The sequence below is a fragment of the Ictidomys tridecemlineatus genome, chromosome 10, assembly GCF_052094955.1.
Source record: "Ictidomys tridecemlineatus isolate mIctTri1 chromosome 10, mIctTri1.hap1, whole genome shotgun sequence".
NCBI classification, from domain to species: Eukaryota; Metazoa; Chordata; class Mammalia; order Rodentia; family Sciuridae; genus Ictidomys; species Ictidomys tridecemlineatus.
This window is the reverse complement of record NC_135486.1, coordinates 51,235,767-51,256,276: the sequence shown is the minus strand read 5'-3', so window position 1 is coordinate 51,256,276 and position 20,510 is coordinate 51,235,767. Positions and strand designations below refer to the sequence as shown.

The window sequence follows — 20,510 nt, the reverse complement described above, 5'->3', positions numbered from 1 at the left end:
ATGGCCATCTCAGGTTTTCAAAGAGAAGCAAGAAAGGTAAGCCCCAATGCAAGAGCCTCTTACAAGTGTGCATGTGTCGTATTTGCTATTGTACCATTGATCAAAGCCAGTCATATAGTCAAGTTCAGAGTCAGTGTGGGAGAGCCCAAACAAACTTGTGGATATCCAGTGGGGGTAATTATTGTGGTCATTTTTGCTAAAATCCTGTCAGGGTTGCAAAAAAGTGAGGAGTAAGGATAAAGAGGAAAAGGGAGGGGGATTCAAAAGTTTTATGGGGCTACATGCAGCCTCTATTATCCTGAACCATCCTGTTGAGGAGACCTGGCTGCTGGCATAAGGTCAGCTTTGCAGCAACTCAGGACATCTGTAGAAGTGTGTATGGCTATATTTGGGCCTGTGGAAACATTACTCTCAGAGGTTTCTGCTTTCTGTTCTTTATAAACTGACTTACCAGTGAAGAAAAAAATGATTCTCTTACCCACTTCTCCTACTTTGCTTAAGAATTTTATCCTTGTTTAATTAAAACTATTCTCCTTTATTTATTTATTTTTATTAGTTACACATGACAGTACAATGATCTTGACATTTCATATATTTGAATCAAATGAAGTATCTTTTCTCATTTTTCTGATTGTTCAGGTTGCAGAATCACATTGGTCATCCTTAACTGGAGGTGCGATGAGTAATTTTGGATTTGGTACCAGCATGCCCTACTCCATCTAGTAACAGAGCTGTCTTCCTGACCTTGGTTTGGGGGGTGGGGGGATCCATGATTTGGTCCTACCCAATTACAGAACCTTTTTGCCTTGGTTTTAGTGATTGTTTGGCTTAGGATGATCATGTGACTCAGGGTCGGCCATTCAGAGTTCTCATTAATTGGATAGCCTGTCCAGCTTTGGGATCACAGTGCTTTGTAGAATGTGAATTTGGGACTATATTATAGTAGAAGAGAGTAGATCAAAATACAAAAGCAAAGATAGTAGAGCTAAGAGGTGGAAATATTGTTTGAGCCCCTGGATGGAGCTAGCTAGCCTGAAAAATATACTTGAAATATATATTACTTTGAACTGGATTTCTGTCACTTGCAACCATAATGCTAACAAAAAGATCCCATCCAACAGAAGGTCAAAGTAGGAAAGCTCAAACTTTGATGGGCTCATGGTCCTGGTGGGAGTAGGCAAGTCAAGGTCTCTTGTTACTAAACTCCATTGACTATCCTCTTGGGAAAAACCCTATCCTTAGGAGACTGCTAAATGCCTTATATTCCATGGGTTGATGCCAAACAAGGGGGGGGGTGGCTTAACCTAGAGATCAAATTGCTCCATGTCCATACCTTTTATGCATGTAGAGTCACCACCTAGACTGCTTTCTTTCTTCCTTTGTTACTCTTTATTCCTCATCCAGTCTTAGAACAGTTTCTCTGTTGCTCAGAGTACTGTTGAGTCACATCTGACATAAACTATGAACTTAGCTAGTTACATCAACTTTCAAAATTAAACAGATGGTCCAATGCTTGGGATACCAGAAGAGCATGAAGAATCACAGGCCAGCTTTCTTAGGAATTGCTTCTTAACTTAATTTGGGCATCATGCAGTAGGAAAAGAATGCCAAGCCAAACTTGATATTAAACAGAGGCCTTAAGATATAAATAACTCAAATAAAGCAAACCACGAATCACCATCTCATTAGTAGTAGGAGAGAAAATAAAGTGAAAAACAAGAAGGAAAAGATCAGACTGTGAACTTTTGAAGGGAAATATTGTTTGCAAGTGAGAGACACTGAATAAAATCAAGTACAATGAGATGCTTGAGGAAGGCAACATTACAAAAAAAAACACACAAAACAGGAGCTATTTAAAGAAAAACTGAGTATGAGATGTTTGACAGATATAAAATGGCACCTGAGTTAGACAAGAAGATCTGAATGGGAAGCTAGGATAGTAGGGTTCTATTCAGGGCCTTTTCCTGAAATACTATAACCATATGCATTGGTGATAAACTTCAAATGAGTATTTAAGTCCTAAAAAAAAGTCTTTCACAGGAATGTAAATGAAGAAATCAATGAGTTCCTTCCAAAGATTTTGGTAAATCTCATCCTAAACTAAGACTTTCATGTTTGCTTTGCAAACAATCAAAGATAAAGACAATATAGGGTCATTTTGGAAGTATATAATCCTTTGCTAGTCTCCCTGATGCTATCTAGAATATTAATAAAGAGAATAAAGACACTTCTCAAACTACCTTTAAGAATGTATACAGGTTCACAGGAGTATGCATATGTCCAAACTCATCAAATTGTGTACATTAAATATATGCGATAATGTAAAAAAAAAACACCAACACACACACACAGAGTTTTCATTTTGTTTATCTCCCTATGGTCAACAAAATGTTAGCATTACTATGTATTGGTTTAAGAGACTCTACCCCTATAAACTATAAATTGCTGGTTGTATGCTTAGGATATCTAAACTGAAGGAGTGATGAATGAATGAATTGCCATTGGCTACATTAGCATTATTATTCTGGCATTAATTTAGAGTCCCCGAATTTGGAGATTCATTAAATTCACTTATTGAGTCTCACACAAAGCACAAGCCTAGGCACTAGAGATCAAATGTCTGCCTAAGTGAAGGGTTTATTTCTAGCTGGAGAGATAGGAATGTTGTGATTTGCCAGATAGGTTATCCTGGTGGTTTTTTTGTGGCAGAATAAGGAGTTAAATGGCTGAGAATGTTTTGTTTATTTTGTTTTTGACTGTGCTGGTTCCAGTTCCTTAAGTGGACCTTGAAGCCTCTTTTATCACTAAGCTTCATCCTCAGCCCCCTTTTTTTCTTTTTTTAATCGGAGACAGTAAAATGAAATAGAAGAGGTTGCCAAGCCCAGTGGTGCATGCCTGTAATTCTAGTAAAGCTATCCTCAACAATTTAGCAAGACCCTGTCTCAAAAATAAAAAATAAGGCCCAAGGCCCTGGGTTCAATCCCCAGCACCAAAATAAATAAATAAATACATAAAATAAAAAAAATAAAAAATAAGTCATAAAAAGGACTGGGGATGTGGTTTAGTGGTAAAGCATAGGTTCAATCCCCAGTACTGCCCACATCTCCCCAAAAAGAAAAATTAAAATAGAAAGAGGTTCAGTGGAATGAGAGGAACATCATTACCTAAGTACATGTATGAAGACATGAATGGTGTGACTTTACTTTGTGTACCAGAGATAAGAAAAATTGTGCTGTATATGTGTAAATGAATTGTAATGCATTCTGCTGTCATATATAACAAATTAAAATTAAAAAAAAATAGAGGCCTTCTGGTACAGAGGTAGAGTGTAGCTTTTGAAACTGGACTTTCTGGCTTTCTCATTTACTAGCTGTGTGGCTTTGGGCAAGTCTCTTCATCCTTTGGTGCCTCACCTTTATGAGCTGTATAGCAAGGATGATCAAAATGGTACCTACTTCATAAGAACGTTATGAAGACTGAATTACCATATAGGTAAGTGTCTAGTTGGTTAGATATCATTATTGACTGGTCAACCATTTAGCTACATTTGCCTTTTACATTCTAAGATCCAGAGAAGTTATTTTTCTCAAATGTAAAGTTTGTCTATGTCAGGTTCCACTTAAAGCAGGTATTTGTATGGAAGGGATGGAGAAGAGAGGCTAAATTCTTCTTTCAGGGCTTTTTGTTTTTGTTTTTGTTTTTTGTAGAGCTGGGGAATTAAACCCAGGACCTAGTACATGGTAGGCAAGTGCTCTACAGCTGAGCTACACCCCGAGTTGTGAGCAGCTTTAATTTTTGATTTGCAGTTCAATTCGTTACTGCCAAATGTAGAATTCATTTCTACATTGACTTTTTGATTAAAGGATGTCACCTCATTATCTATAAAATTAATACATTACCAGTTCACTTCATCATAAAGTGGTAGTAAAGATAAATGAGTTAAAGAGTATAGAATGTTTGGAGCCCAAATGAAAGTATTACAACTAATGATACAAAATTATTTTTGATTATTTCTGCTTTTCTTCTGACTTTATTGCAACGTGCTAAAAGACTGAATTTTGATATTAAGCCCAAGATAATGAAGATTTGAAGACAACTTTCAAACTTGAATTTGGCCAGGTCACCATGCTTTGGAACAGTTTCAAAGAGGAAGATAATTGGGATTTTTAATGAGCTTTGAAATTTACCTGAAAGGGGGGATAAAAAAAAACAACTACAAAAGAGTTGGCGTTAAGCAGTGTAAATTAATTTTAGGCAGCCTGTTCAGGGTAGTAATATCATTATTTTCTACTGTGATTAGCCAGAAAATAATCTTTTCTCTATTTCCTTTTTTTCTAGTCTCCTCTGGAAAATAAATATTCCAAGGTCACTTGTTACCTAATCATAATGTCCATGAAAATTGACAGGTATTCTCAAGTTTGATTACAGTAAATAGGACAAATAAATCATTTCAATGCAAGAAAGAGGTCAACCACTCTGGTTTTCTTCCCAATGTACCAGCTAGATTTTATAATGTAAGCGTTCAGAATTAGATTATGACATTACTTTTTTTCAACCAATTTCAAAAGCACCATGGTTCAATTATCTAGAAATGGAGCCCTCCTGCCATATTCTTTAACAGCAGCCATGGCTGAATTTTGTGGAAATGTTACATTGCATTTTATAGAATATGGCTTCTGCGGGCTGGGGATATAGCTCAGTTGGTTCAATCCCCATCACCAAAACAAACACACAAAAAACCCAAAAGAATATGTCTTCTACCAATTAATGCAAGCCTAATACCATTTCCAGCTATGGGAATGGTATCAAGCTAAGTAAAGAGACACTTTAGAAATGAAACTCACTGAATAAATCCTAATTTGGAAAATTAGATAAATGACAAATGAAAGAAAAATGCTAATGGCAGAAAGGCAAATAGTTTTTCTCTAATGTCTCCTGATAATGTTTTAGAGCTGAGATTATGTATGGGCAGCTAAAGCTGAAAGAGGAGTAATAAAAATATCTTCAATCCCGCTAGAATGTCATGTTCTACATTATTTTTTCCCATTCTTGGGAGACAAACCAAAAATTACACTGAAACCTAACTGCTACAAAGGAAAATACAACACTGCTATATGATATATGTAGAAAGCATACAATCAGGTTCATTATAAAGCTACCTTTTCCTCATCCATCCACAGTAATTCCAGGGGGAACCTTTTTTTATTGGGTGATGGGGGAAGACTGTGCCTTCAAACCTTAGCACCAATTTCCTGACTGCTGAGTAGCATTAGTCACGCATCCTCCTCATGCCCATAAATGGAGGACAAGCCTACACTGATGCTATCAGACGAATTTAAACAAGGCTTATTCCAAGAGAACCCTCAGAGCTAGACTGACAACACTCCTGCAGCAAACCCATCTTCAACAGAAGCATGTTTTGTTTCATTTTCCGTCTGAGTGCACACTGCTAACAGACGTGTAGACCAATTTGCGATGGCGGTATACACTGAGGGCTTGGAGCAGGCCTCCTACTGTGATACTAAGCTGGGGTGAAAAGTTTGTATGAGGGAAAGTTGAGATCCATATTCTTGGTGTTAAGAAAGTTGCGACTGGGGGAGGTTCAGAGGCACAGTGCTAGTTGAGCATACGTAAGTCCCTCATTTTGATCCCCAGAGCTCCCCCCATAATAAAGGATATTGACACATTTATTATGAACATTTTTATATTTATTTTATATTAGAGAAGTCATTATTTCACATAATCATTTATTTATTTATTCACTTCTCAAATGTTGGGGCACCTATGAGATTGGCCAGGCACTGGGCTTTAGGCCAGGCAAGCTTTATAAGAAGAGTTCAAATGGTTTTCACCATTCAGCCAAGCCAACTTTAATTTTTAAGCAAAGTTTATAAGAAGATAATTGCCTTTAGTTTTTATTGTCTTAATGTACTCTTTTTCACATTTTTAAAGTGGTGCATTATAGTTGTGCATACTCAAAGAATTTGTTGTTACCTATTTATACATGGACACTATAATCCCAGCACTTTCCCCCTCCCTCCCCACTTCCTACCCTTCTTAAGGCACTCTTACTTATACTGTAGAAGGTGGTATGACATGGTAGAAGGACCAGTTGATCAAGGACTGGAAATCCTGGGTTTAAGTTCCAGTTTTATCACCAAAGAACTGCAAGACTCTGAGCAAGTTAATTAACCTCTCTGGGTCTCACATTCCTCTTTCTAAAAATGAGTGGGTTGGACTTAAGATTCCTTCCATCTCTAAAATTCTTTTGTTCTATATAGTAACACATTCCACAAAGTTTCCTTTGTGACCAGAATTAGTCTGTGATTTCCTAACTCAAGCTTCCTTTTTGCCCTCTTTGAATGTTAAACCAAATATGAACAAGAAGCAATAACATTTTGTCACAGCCAACAAATTGCCCTTCCACAGAATGACCTTTGGAGGTCAGGCCACCCATTGCAATATCTAAATCCAAAGGCTATGGTATGACCAACTTGTAAACTGGCAGGCTGCCATTCAAAAGGATGGAAATGGTTGTAGGCAGCCAAAATTCTTGGCTGGTACATTTTTAATAAACATAGAAAATAAGAACAGCATTTTCTACTTGGATTGCTTAATTTGGTGCCCATACCATTGGAACATTTGTTGTTAGAATAAAGATGATGTGATATATAACTTATTTAGCTCAGGATGGATTAACTTTCACAAACGAGAAGTAGGTTATGGAGTCATCTGTAAGGAATTTTTATCCTTGTTTCTTGTATCTGGCAGGAGATAGCTTGAGTCATTACAGCAATCTCTCCACCCCTTTTGGCCCTTTGTAAGAGTTTTCCCTGAAACACAAGCTCTGTTGGATTTACTGTATTGCTATGAATGTACAAAAGAAAACTGATGTGACTTTGTGTTTGAATATGTCTTAATATTCTCCCAAGATGGTTCAATATGTCTTAATACTTTTTCCAAGAAAAGTCTCCAAGAAAATGTTCCTTGGAGAATACTTGAGGTGCAAGCACTGTAAACTATAATAAGTAAACATATTGACAGTGCACCTAATAGTAGCTATGGTTTTTAATCATGCCTATTGTACTAACTCATTCAGTTGCTTGAGCCCTACATTTTGTCTCTACTGGTAATATGGCAACAAAGATATTTGACTACTAAGTCTGTTTTCTCTTCAGTGCTTGGAGATCCTTGAATAAAATGCTCTATGATGGTAGTCTGTAATTAGATATGTGGGTGGAAATTAGTCTTCTTCAAGTACACTATGTTTAAGGCAGAGGCACCGTGCTTTTTATTACCTGAGGCCACCCTGGTCCTGTGCCATCGCTCCAGGTCACTGCTTCTGCAGGGCGGTTGGTCTGCGGCTGCAAGTTCCAAAAAGAAAATAACTCCGTATTGAGCTCTGGATCTAGGAAGTTTTTTATAGTTAAAACTGGGTAACACCGTCCTTTTACAGACAAGTCAGGCATTGACCAACGATGACTATAACTTGTTGACTTTTCATTTGGAAATGTACATTATTCCAACTTACATGACTATCTTTTGAATTGTACTCGGCTCTTAACACACTAAAACTCCTGGAGTCAAGGTAGGTCCTCCATTTTGGATTAGTGCCTTCAGTAAGTAGAAACCCTGTAGCTGCAAATCTTTTCCATTCTAGTCATCTTTTATATAGAATATACATTTCTCTCCTTGAAATGCAAAACGGCTGCAATTTGTCCTGTTTCAACTTTCACTAGATTATAGGAGTTGTTTTTGGATACTGAAAAAAAAAAACAACCCACAACTATAAATTCTGGCTTCCTAGACCCCCACCCCTACCGCCACTTGACTTGAAACGTTTGCTTTGCCTGTATTTTATGTATGCCTTTCAAGGGAGATGATTTTCAGACTAGGTGAATGATAGAACATTCAAATTATCATTAGTTCCCATCCCTCCCCGCCCCCAGTCCGGGATTCCCTTTTCGCTGGTGACGATAGAGGTTATACCCGCTGCGTTTCTTTTCTACTCCTGCGGCTGCACACGGTTCCGCGCGTCTCCCCGCGACTGCGTTTTCCCGCGAGTTGACTGCGTTCCTTTGGGGGGATGAAGTCATCCCTATACATAGTGTGCATATCAGCTCATTAAATTGGTACAGCACGTTGGGATTCCTCGGGAAGAAAAGGAACGGAGCGAACAATGATGACCATATTTTACATTTATATGGTTTCCCCCCCTCCAACGCCCCCAAATCCTGGAGGAATCGCTGGGAGCAAAAGCGCGGCGGGGGGGCGGGCAGTGGGTCTGACCGGGATGCCCACCCACTCGCTTGTCCCGGTCCTCAGCAAGCAACAGGGCGAGCTGAGGACAAGCCCTGCACAGGGGCCCTCTGCCGCTAGCAGCCCCGGAGCCCCGCGGATGGGCTGGGTGCCCAGTCACGCATCTCGGCTCCTCAAGCCGGTGCCCGCGGGTCCCGCACCCGGGAGGTCTCGGCGTCTTAGTCGGCTCATCCCGGCCGCGGAGGAGGCCCGGGAGCTCCCCGAGCAGGAGCTGGAGGCGACAGGGAGGGGGGCCGACGGCCAAGGACAACCACGAGCTAGGAACCCCCGCCGACAGCGGCTGGGGGAGCAGCACGGATCGCAGGGGGCTCGGGGGGCGGGGCGGGGAAGCAACAAAGAGCCTTTCCTCAGCTGCCGTCGCCCAGCCCGCGCCCGCCCCTCCCCGCTCTCCGCAGTCCGGCGGGGGCCCGGCCGGCAGCGCGGGGGTGCGCCCGGCCCCCGCCTCCCCTCCCCCCCGCGCCGCCCCCTCGCCCCCGGGGGAGGGAGGGGAGGAGGGCGGCGCCTGCGTGTTCCTCCGCCGCGCGCCCCGCCTCCTCCCGGGCTCCTCGCGGCGATCCCGACTCTCCTCCCGCGACTGCAGCAGCTGCGGGTTGCACACGGCCTCGGCGGCGACGGCGGGCGCGGCGAGCGCGGGCCTGTGGAGCGGCAGCCGGGCGCGCGGCCCCGGCGGGCACCTCTCAGAGAGCGGCCGAGGAAGCTCCGGGAGGAGGAGGAGAAACCGGAGGAGGCGGTGGGAGGCGGCGGCTGCCGGGGGACCCGCTCCGCGCCTCGGCCTCTCCGCCCCCTCCCCAGTCTTTCTCTTGCTCTCTTCTCTCACACGCCGGGCCGGCGCCTCGGCTTTGTGCGAGGAGATGGTGTAGCCCTCTGGCCGCCGAAGCAGGAGCCGGACACTTGTCTCCCGTCTCCGAGCTGCGTCCCCGCCCCTGGAGGAGAGACCCCCTCGGCTCGGCGTCCCCCGGCTGCTGGGGAAGCTTCCACGCCGCCGGCACCATGAGGTGAGGGGCGCGCGGGGCGGGGGCCGGGCAGGCCATTGTGCCGCGGGAGCCGCGACCCCCGCTTTCCACGGACCCCGCCTTCCCTCTCCCGGCCCGGCGCGTCTCCGCGGGTCTCTGGTCTTTTCCTCCCCCCTCTCCCTTTTGTCCCTTCTAATTTCTCTTTCTCGTAAACGACCCCAATCTCTCTGATTTGGGGGTTCTCCCGTTTTTCCTTCAAATGCTCTTTTTTCACCTAGGATTTCCCTTATTAATTTTAATTTGAGCCTGGCTCCCTCCCCCCCCAGCCTTTGCAAGCAAAACCCGGGAGATGGGGAGGGGTTCGAGAATCGAAGCGTGCTTGTTGCTGGGAAACAGGTATTCTTCCGTATATATGTAAAAATTTCGTGCACTTTTAGTACAAAAAGTCTCTCGTTTAATTAAAAAAGAAAAGTTTGAAAGGTCTGAAATCTCTGCGGGTAATAAAGCGCCTCTGGTAGGGGTAGGTGAAGGAGCTACTGAAAGGTGAAATTTTACTAAGGTGGGGGAAGGGAAAGAATTTATTAGGTTTACACTGGCGGAGGGCAGTAAAAGGCTAGGGTAAGTAAGTTGTTTGGGGTGTGTAAGCCCGGCGGGGGAGGGTTTTGTTTGGAAAACCCTTTTCTCCCCTTCTTCTGTGGCAGGCTGTGTTGCATTGCAGCAACTGCTTTCCCCTCTTCTATGTAATCAATAAAACAGAAGCTAAATTATTTTTTCAGCCTCAAAGGAAAGAATTGAATGTACCGTCGTATATTATTTTTTGATTGATACGGTGAAACATATGGTGTGATATTTTTCTTTTTTATTTCTCCAATTGTGTAGGAGAATAAGCCATGATGTGGTGTGTCATTCATTGGAGATTTTTCTGTCTTTCCTAAGCCTATTTTGTGTCCATAACCACCTCTCTTCGGATTGGTGCAAGACTTCGTGAGAAATGGAACTTGGTAGACTGAAGCTGATCCATTCTGCGTTATCATCTTTAAAGGCCTTCCTTTTAGTTAAACAATCGTGGATAAAGTAAAATACTCTATTTTTCTCTCCTGGAAGAGATAGTCTTACAGTTCATTTGGATTTGAATCTCCTTTGTGTTAAAGATTAATGGCCAACCGTTGCCAAGATCTTTATAATGTAATACAATGAGTTTTGAATGATATAATCTACAAATTCCGTTGCTTTAGCAAAAAAGTCCTGTCATTGAAATTCTTTATCAATTTAAGTAGTTTCCATTTTAAACTTTAGCTTTCTTTTTTTTTTTTTTAACCTATCAGAGTTGAACACATTCCAACTATTTTTAATATTTATTTTTGGTAACATAGTTATTATGTTTTCACTTAAACTTATTATGAATTTGAATTATAATTTTTTTGATACCAACTTACAGCCCTTGATATATGATGGCTTTAAAAAATTTGTTTAATCCTAGGCGACTGACCCCTTTTACTTGTGATTTCATGCAAGTTATTTTCAAATGTAATGGGTCAGTTTTAAAAATAATTATGGTATACAAACCAGAAACCATTAATCTGGTAAAATATGACATCAAAACTTTTGAGTGGTGATTTTTGTGGTTTTTTTTTTTTTTTGATCAGGTTACTCTTGTCCTTGAAAACTCAGGAACCTCTAATACAATATCTATATATCTATCTATAAAATTTTTCTATGTGATTTTTTTTTTGATCATGTTACTCTTGTCCTTGAAAACTCAGGAACTCTAATACAATATATATATATATATATATATATATATATATATATATATTAATGTTGTGTTGTGTAATACTACATATTGATGATTTCTGCTTTAGATTTACTGCTATAGGTTTTTTTTTTTTTTTCTTTTTTAGTATTGGGGATTGAACTCAGGGACACTCTAAATCACTGAGCCACATCCCCAGCTCTATTTTGTATTTTATTTAAAGAGGGCGTCTCACTAAGTTGCTTAGTGCCTTGCTGTTGCTGAGGCTGGCTTAGAACACCAGATCCTCCTGTCTCAGCCTCCTGAACCTCTGGCTGGTGGGCCGCTGCCCCTGGCTGCTATAGGGTCTCACAGACCATAAGTTAATGGTTTTTTCAACTTTGGCTATATTTGTCTTAGTTTGTTAACAAACTTTGTTAACACACTTTGTTAACAAAGTGTGCTATTTTAAAATAAAAACAATCGAAGTTATCTAATCCAAAGATGATGAACCAAAAAGAAAAAAAGAAAGATGTTTAGGGGATCTTTAAAGTTTAATCAGAATAGTATAGATGTCTGTGTCAGTTAAATTGTCTTCACTTAAAAGTTCCCTGTTTGATAAAGTATAACTGCTATTTTTTTAAAGCTCTTCTTGTTTTATTATATATATATATATATATATATATATATATATATAAATATGGGAATCACTGCTGTTTTTCCAGGACCATAAATATAAAATGTGGTATCGAAGTCTGAAATATTTCTTTAGGCAGTCTACAGTACTTCTTTGTAGACTAATTTTGAATAATTTAAAGAGTAGAAAAGAGGATCAGATTTACACTTTGGAAACCATTGGATTATTTGGTAGGTGGTTTGTAAAACTCCATTGTTGCAGTTACTTAGATGTGTGCAAAAGTAGAACATTCTAATATGAGGGAAAAGATTCTTGTTCTGGTAACAAAAATCTTTGGGATATTTTATGGTTAAGAAAGGACTTTTTAGTTGTGAGTCACTACCTGTAATCATCTCAGCTACTCTGGAGGTCGAGGCAGAAGGATCACAAAGTCAAGGCCAGCCTGGGCAGCTTAGTGGGACCCTGTCTCAAAAATAAAAAATGAAAAAAAACAAAGGACTGGAAATGTAGCTCAGTTGTAGAGCCCTTGCCTCATATGTGCCAGCCCCTCTGTTCAATCCCCAGTTGCTTTCAAGTACTGTCCTATAAAAGTTAGCTTTTTAAAATAGAGTCTTTTTAAGTTACATGATGGATAGTTCTCATGCCTCAGAAGCCATCCAGAAACAGGAATGCCTGAGCAGGAATTTCCAACTAAGTTGGTCAGAATTCTGAAAAGAGGAAATGATGAATATGTTGTGGCATAAGAGGCTGTGATAAGATCTCTCAAATGACTTTAATTTTAGGAATAGTGTGTTCACTGTGATGTAATGTAATCTTAAAGAAAAGGGAATTGAAAAATATATTCCTAAAGTAGTCAGAAGGCAATTCTACACATATAAAATGCTGTATATAGATTTACCTACTAATATGTTGCTTCAAGATTGGCATTAAAGAAATGAAAAAGTATATTATGCAGGACAGTGGAGGAGTTGAGACCAAAAAACTTAATACTTTTAGTATCCCATCCAAGCTTTTGATTCTATTCCATTTTTGATTTATGTAATCCTTTAAAAGTATACGGTGTTTTCTGATTGAAGGGTATGTGTGTGAATGAATGTATATATGTATACAAAATACAGCATATGTCTTATTAAATGATTGAGTTTAAAAATTGATTAATTATTCCAAATTTAATTATTATTGTTGTTATTTTAACGAAAAGAGGAGCTTGTCTGATCTAAAGTAGTTGTCTATGGTCCAGTGGCTTAGAAGAGGGCAGAAGATTTTGGATTGACATTTTTGTGTCATTTTAAATACCAACAGCTTCCACTAGCTACTCCAAGTTTCTCACATAAAAAGGTGTAATGGGGGGCTGGGTTGTGGCTTAGCAGTGGAGCGATCGCCTAGCTCTTTCGAGGCCCTGGGTTCTATCCTCAGCACCACATAAAAATCAATAAACAAAATAAAGATATTGTGTCCATCTACAACTAAAAATTGTTTTAAAAAAAAAAAGAAGTTGTAATGGGGTTGCAAAGGAGTTGATCAAGCCACTTATCTAGATGCGTGACTTTGAATTAAGCACCTTATTTCACTGATATATTTAAAAAATAAGTAAAAATAGAGATAATTTTTTACTGGGTATGAAGATAAAATGATAATAGAAAGTACATTGTATGCTATTAGCATTATACAGTTACGTCACTCATTATTTTGAGGCCTACTTTTGTTTTAGATTAGTTGGGTAAAACTTTTGGGTAGTTTGCTTTATATCTGGACCTTATTTAATTCAAAGATATTAAATAGATTATATTCTGCTTACTTATTCCAATTGGTAATGGCTACCATTTTGATAAAGACATTGATGCACTTCTGTGTTTGATGGGAAAGAGTGTTGTGGTTCATTAGTAATGTATGTTTAAGACATGGGTTTCAGAGAATGGCACTGAAGAGTGGTTCCTGGAATGTCACTTAATTCCTAGTCATTTGTGATCTAGTCCAACTTTATTTTAGAGGTGAGGGAAACCATTTTTTAAAATTTCCTTCCTGTGTGTATGTTTAGAGACCTTGAAAAACTAATTGTGATTTTTGTTGCCTTCATTTATGGTAATGATTGATAATATATTTTAGAGCTGGGTACACTTAAAGGTTGGAAAGATCAGGTTAGATATATTAACTTGTTATTCAACCAAATTGGTTAAAGAAAAAAAGATTAAAAAAAGATAAATCCTTTTATTTCATAGAATTGTTAATTGTGTTAAGTGAGATATCCATGAAAAGATGCAAATAGTAATCTTTTTCCCTGTGGGTCTTCATTTATACTTGTAGCTGTTGGATGTGTGACTCTCCCACAAAGATTTATTTTTGGAACAGGAGTCAAATCTTTAATTTTTTGAATGTCGGTATTGTATTATAGGTATTTATTAAGTGAGTAAGTCTTGAATAGGAGTGTGGATAAGTAGAGAAATTTTACTGGACTTGGTTTTTAACCTTTTGTATACCTTGTTAGCCCAGTTGGAATAAGTAAAATAACTAGGCAGGCACCATTTGGTTGGTATAGATAAAACTCCTTACTGGATTGATGGTTTTGATAATTTATCCTACACACAGCTTAAAAGACGTGTGATTGTGTAACTTGTAATAAACCCAGTTTTTATCATGAATGTAATAAGAGTTGGAAAAATGTGATGTCGATTTTCATACATTGGGGGGGGCTAGTAAAAAGGTATTTAAACCCTTCCTGGGCTAGCTTAAGATTTTCTTTCCTCCTTTTTTTTTTTCTATCCCCACTTTTTGAAATTGATGGATGGAACTGACTGGAAATAAAAGTTAATGAGAGGGGTTGCATTGTGGCTTAGTGGTAGTGTATTTGCCTAGCATATGTGAGGCACTAGGTTCTGTCCTTAGCATCACATAAAAATTAAAAATAAATAAAGGTATTAATGTTTAAAAAAAAAAGTTAAAAAGAGAATCTGAGCTGAAAACTGTATGTCAGTGGATACTGCACCAAATAAAAGCTTATGAACTTTCCTGGATGAGAGAAACAAGAAGAGGCTTCCTTGTGATGCCTTTTGGGATTGGGAAGTAGTCCCTGATTAAACTGTTTTCATTCCTGTGTATTTTTGTATATGCTGCATTTTTTTCTATTACATTTATTATACTGTTTTATGATCATCTGGATCCATTTGACCTTTTTACATTGTAAATTCTTCTCGGACAGGGTCTTCTATTTGTGTGTGTGTGTGTGTGTGTGTGTGTGTGTGTGTGTGTGTTACTGGGGATTGAATCCAGGGGTGCTCCCTCAGCTGAGCTATATCCCAGCCCTTCTTTTTAATTCAAATTTTTATTCTGTTATTATTCATTTGACACCGGGGATTAAACCCAGAGGCTCTCTACTACTGAGCTTCATCCTCAGTCCTTTTATTTTTTTGTTTAGAGATAGGGTCTCATTAGATTTTTCCAGGCTGGCCTTAGATTTGGGATCCTCCTTCTTCAGCCTTCCAAGTTGCTGGCATCACAGACAAGTGCCTTAGTATCCAGGTCCTTAATTTTTATTTTGAGATAGATTCTTGCTAAATGGCCCAGGCTGACCTTGAATTTATGATCCTCTCAGCCTCCTGAGTAACTGGAATTATAAGTATGAGCTATCATGCCTTGCTAGTTTTTGTTTCCTGTAACTCTGTGTGTAGAAGTCATCCACTAGAGGAGAAAATTGGAGGGCTGGGGTTGTAGCTCAGTAGTAGAGCACTTGCCTACATGCGTGGGGTACTGGGTTTGATCTTCAGCACCACATAAAAATGAATAAATGAAATAAAGGTATTGTGTTTATCTACAACTAAAAAATATTTTAAAAAGGAAGAATGTTAGAGAGGATAGAGTAATATATGCAAAAGGCTTCCTATATTTTCTAGAAATATCTATATTGGGAAGTCTCTGTTTTATAATGATTATAATAAACTTAATTAGCATATAATTTTCCCAAAGAATCCTTCTGGTGTGAAGCAGTGTTTATTATATCTTAGTATAGAGGTTACATTGTAGGGTAAAGAGTATAGACTTTGATGTGAACTCTTGGTTCAAATTCTCCATTTGACATTTACTAAAAAACTGATTTTTAAAAATAGGTTACAAACTTTTTTTTAGATTTGAATTTCTCCTGTAAAGTTGAGATAATTCCGGCCTCATAGAGTTGAGAAAGTTAAAAGAAACCCTGGCATAACATTTGGCATACAAAATGGACTTTGTAAGGATAAATACCCTACTTCTGTGAACGTCTAACATCTCTTAAGTTTGTGTTAAGAGTGTGAAAAACCATGTAAAATGAAACAACTGTTTTAGAAAACAGCTTGGCAGTTCCTTAAAGTTTTAAACATTGAATTATCTTATGACCCAGCAATTCCACTTAATAGATATATACACCAGAGAGGTGAAAAGTCCACCTAAATGCTTATGCACACGTTTATGGCATGATTATTCATAATGGCCCCAAAATGGAAACAGCCCAAATGTTCTTCAGTTGATAAATGGATAATCAAAATGTGGTGGTATATCTATACAATGAAATAATAATTGGCCATCAAAAGAATAAAATTCTGACACATGCCACATGGGTAGAAACATGCTAAGAGAAGAATGCTAGATCTAAAAGGTCACATACTGTGTCATTCCATTTATATGAGATATCCAGAATAGGCAGATCTATAGAGAGGAAGTAGATCAATGGTTGCCAGGAGTGAGGGAGGAATGGGAAGTGACTGCTATTGTAAAATACGTAGATGACATGTAATTTGGGCGTGATGAAAATGTTCTGGAATTAATGGTGGTGGTTGGACAACCTTGTGTGAATAATAAAAGCCACTGGATTTTAACTTTAAAATAATAAATTTTAACTAGTGTTGCACAGATATAATCCTAGAGATTTGGTAGACTGAGGCAGGAGGATCATAAGTTTAAGGCCAGCCTTGGCAATTTAGTGAGACTATCTCAAAATAAAAAATAAAAAGGACTGGAAGTGTAGCTTAGTCATAGAGTACCCTTGAATTCAATCCCCATTAATCCTTCTGCTCATCTCCCCTCCCCCAGAAAAGGTAAATTTTATGGTATGTGAAATATATCTCAAACTCCTCTGTCTTCCAGTCCTTGTATTATTATTTTAAATTATTCATTAGACTAGATAATATTAGAAGAAAACCTCATTTGCTTTTTATATTTGTTCCTCACATTTTCATTACTTTGGGTTAATATTGACATTCATGATTTCTAAAGAAGAAACATCAGAGATAAAACCATTGAGCAGGTAGGAGGGCTGAAGTAGAAATCTTAATAGTGGTGCCATGAGAGGCCCAAAATATTTTGGAACCCTATCTTCCTGCTAATTTCAGCGATTTCTTTTTATAAATAAGGATGACTAAGGCCATCAATAAAATGTGATGAAGTAAATCCATCAGAGTGTTTGGAAAATGGTTTAATTTAGATGGTGATTTTCTTGAGTCTTTTTACAGTAGTCTCATACCAGTAAAAAATTTTGTCTTTCTGTAATGAGTAGCCATGATGATATTTCTTAATGAGCTGAATACTTTTCCAGTGATGAAGGCCTTTTAGAATATCCACTTTTGATAATATCTCATGATAAGAATTCAAAATGACTACCCTTCACTGTGCTTTAGAAGTGTTCTGTCTGTTGTCCTTTTTGGTATTTGTGTGGTCAACTTGGTGGAGAAGAAACTTAATGAAGAATGCTAGAACATAAGTAAAATAAAATGAATCATTCTTTAGGTCGAATATCAAGGAAGTCCATGTTGTTTTACAGTTCAGTGAATGCATGTTTTTGTGAAGGTTTCATAATTATTAAATATAATTTTTAAATTATTTTTAAAATTGTAGGTGGACATAGTACCTTTATTTTTGTTTATTTTTATGTGGTGCCAGTATCAAACTGAGTGCATCACACATGGTAGGCAAGTGCTCTACCACCGAGCCACAGCCACAGCCATAGCCCAAAATATCAAGTGTTTGAGTCTGCTTTGTGTTCTGTAGTCCTGAGATTTCCCTTTTCCTTCTCCCTTCCAGTTTTCGATTCATATTAGAGTGGTATGGTAAGTAAAATTGTAGCTATTGAGCTTTTAACTTACGATTTGTGAATTTTAAGTGTTCATTTAAAACTTTTCTTTGTAGTCTCCTTAAAATTTGTATTTGTACTATTTTTAGAAAATGAACCAGTTATGATTGTCCATTTTAAATTTTTCTTTTCATTTTAAAATAGCATAGATTTTGCATAGATTTTAAAAGGCGTGGAAAGTATAATGATGTTAAAAACTCAAATCCAAAATGATAAAGAATTTGAACATTTAGATATAAAGCTTTCTAGATTTTTTTTGGAATGTATTTGAAATTATATGTGCTTGTGAATGAATAAAGTGACATTGTACTATTTAAACATGGAATTGTATCATATTGTGCTCATTTGTACATACTATAGATCTATATAATTTTAGGTGACTGAATGGTATTTCATTGCTTTGGATGGATGACTACTTATTGCTTATGAACTTTTAGATTTGTTCTCACTATTTTTGTCATTATGAAAACCACTTAATTGAAAAAAATATATGAATATATATGTCTTTGTTTTCATATCTGATTATATTTTAGGATAAAGTTTTAGAAGTAAAATCAAGAAGTAGTATTGTGCATTTTTTCCTTTCCTTTCTCTTGTCTGTGTCTGATTGTTGTCCTGCCGGGTGTACTTCATTTGTGTCAGTCCATCTCACTGACAGTATTTAAACTCTATAATACTGTTAGCTCTTACGTGAACAGTTAGTGTTTCTTTATTTCCATTCTTGTCCCTTGTTCTTCATGCATAAGTCAGAGTGATCTTGAAGTGGAAAACAACTATTTTTATTCCCATCCTAAAGCCTTCAATGGCATCTTACTTCTAGAATAAACTCCAAATTTAATAATAAAATCAATTTTTTTAAGGTCCTGCCTGATCTCTGACTGTATTCCTATTTCCCAGCACAGGTCTCTGTGAATGTGCGGTTAAGTCTTTGAAGGAATAGTGAATGAAGCGAAATTACTATAATGAAGGGAATTATTCTCTCCAACTCTGGACATTATCATCAGCCTTTTTAATCTTTGCCAGTCTGATAGGAAAAGGCCTTATTGTATTAATTTGTACTTTTTTGCTAGTAGGGTTAAACATTTCTTCATGCAGTGTCTATTGGGCATCTTGTTTTTCTGTGAATATCTGTTTATGTATTATTTTCCTAGTAGGAGATTTAGTTTTTCTTATAATGATGTATAATGTCTTAAGGATATTAGCCTCTTATGATGTATATATAGTATATCAGTTTTCTACTACTATTTAAAAACCCACCTCAAAACTAGTGAAATATTGTATAGGTTGGCTGGACAGTACTTTTGGTCTAACCTGGACTTACTTGTGTGTTTTTATTTGCCTGGCTGTGTTCATCTGATGTGTGTGTCTGCCTCCTCCCTTCCTCTATCTCTCCCTTAGTAGTAGCATCCTTCTGAGGAGACCTTATCCCAGAATTTATGCAAGTTCTTATTAAACTTTCCCTTATATCCTGTTTGCTTATGTCTCCTTGTCAGTGCAAGTCATATGGTTAAGTCCTGAGTCAGTGCTGGAGGAGACAAAAAAGGACGTATCAAGAGGTGTGGTTAATTGGAGGCCATGATGTAAAGTCTAATGCATGTATCTACTAAATTTGTCACTTGTGTTTTAATTTTGTTTTGGTACGAAAGTTTTAAAATTTCAAGCTAGATCCACTGTTCTATAGTTTTTGCCTTTTATGTCGTCTTTCCCTAACCTAAAATTACATATGTATTTACCTATGTTTCCTTCTTCAACACTTGTGGCTTAATTTATGTTTAAATTTAAGCTACCAGAAATTAATTTTGGTGTAAAATGAAAGGTGGTTATCTAAATATAAATGTTTATATATACATATATATATATTATATATATGTATATATACACACACAGACACAAACACACACACGTTATATGTTAAATATATTTTCTTGAATCCTTTCCCATTGATTTGACATACTTTATTTGTTGCATACTGAATTCCCATAAATCTATTTCTGGACTCATTAGTTAGTTTTATACTACTATTTCATGATTTTTTGTTGTTTTTGGTGGTGTTGAGGATGGAACCCAGTGCCTCCGGTATGCTAGGTAAGTGCTCTACCACTGAGCTACACCTCTAGCCCTTTTATTGATGAATTATTCTTTATTTTCTTATTTAAAAAAATTTTTAGTTGCAGTCAGACACAATACCCTTTTTATTTATATTTTTGTGGTGCTGAGGATTGAACTTAGTGCCTCACATGTGCCAGGCAAGTACTCCACCACTGACTAAAACCCCAACCCCTGTTTTCTTATTTTTCAAAGTTTGATTTGCTATTCTGTTTAATGTTTTCAGATTAGTTTTTGGATTATGTCAATTAAAGCCAATAAAAATGAAATAAAAAAGAAAATGGTATCCCCTCAAAACCCTTTGGGATTTTTATTAGCATTATATTAATGAATCGATTAATATGGGTAGGCAAGAGAATTGGTCCTTTTATAGTACTGGGTTTTCCTTTTTTTGTTTTTCATTCAGATTTTTAAATTTCATCTTTAGTAAAGTTCAATAATGCATTAGTTCCTAGTTTATTAGGTTTTGACGTAGTACCTTTACAAAAGTTCTTATGTGTTTAGAAATTAGCTGCATAATTTTTATTATTTAAAATTGTATGCTACATATTATCATAAATACATCTGTTCTAATTTTTGTTTTTAAAGCATAAAGCTTGTGTTTAAAGTTTTTCTTTAGTAATTAACTTATTTCCAATGTTGGTGTTTATATTCCCATTTGCTTAAGAG

The 20,510-nt window shown here is 37.6% G+C and overlaps 1 protein-coding gene across 2 annotated transcripts in view; it reads left to right on the top strand.

Annotated features, from left to right (window-relative positions):
• Positions 1-8,164: 8,164 nt before the first annotated feature.
• The window catches only part of LOC144367248 (uncharacterized), a 77,564-nt gene continuing 65,218 nt past the window's right edge, over positions 8,165-20,510 (top strand). For both annotated transcript variants that reach the window (XM_078022910.1, XM_078022911.1), the window contains exon 1: positions 8,165-9,314. In XM_078022910.1, the coding sequence (XP_077879036.1) occupies positions 8,180-9,313 (1,134 nt within the window). In that variant the 5' untranslated portion in view covers positions 8,165-8,179 and the 3' untranslated portion in view covers position 9,314. The remainder of the gene's footprint in view (positions 9,315-20,510) is intronic.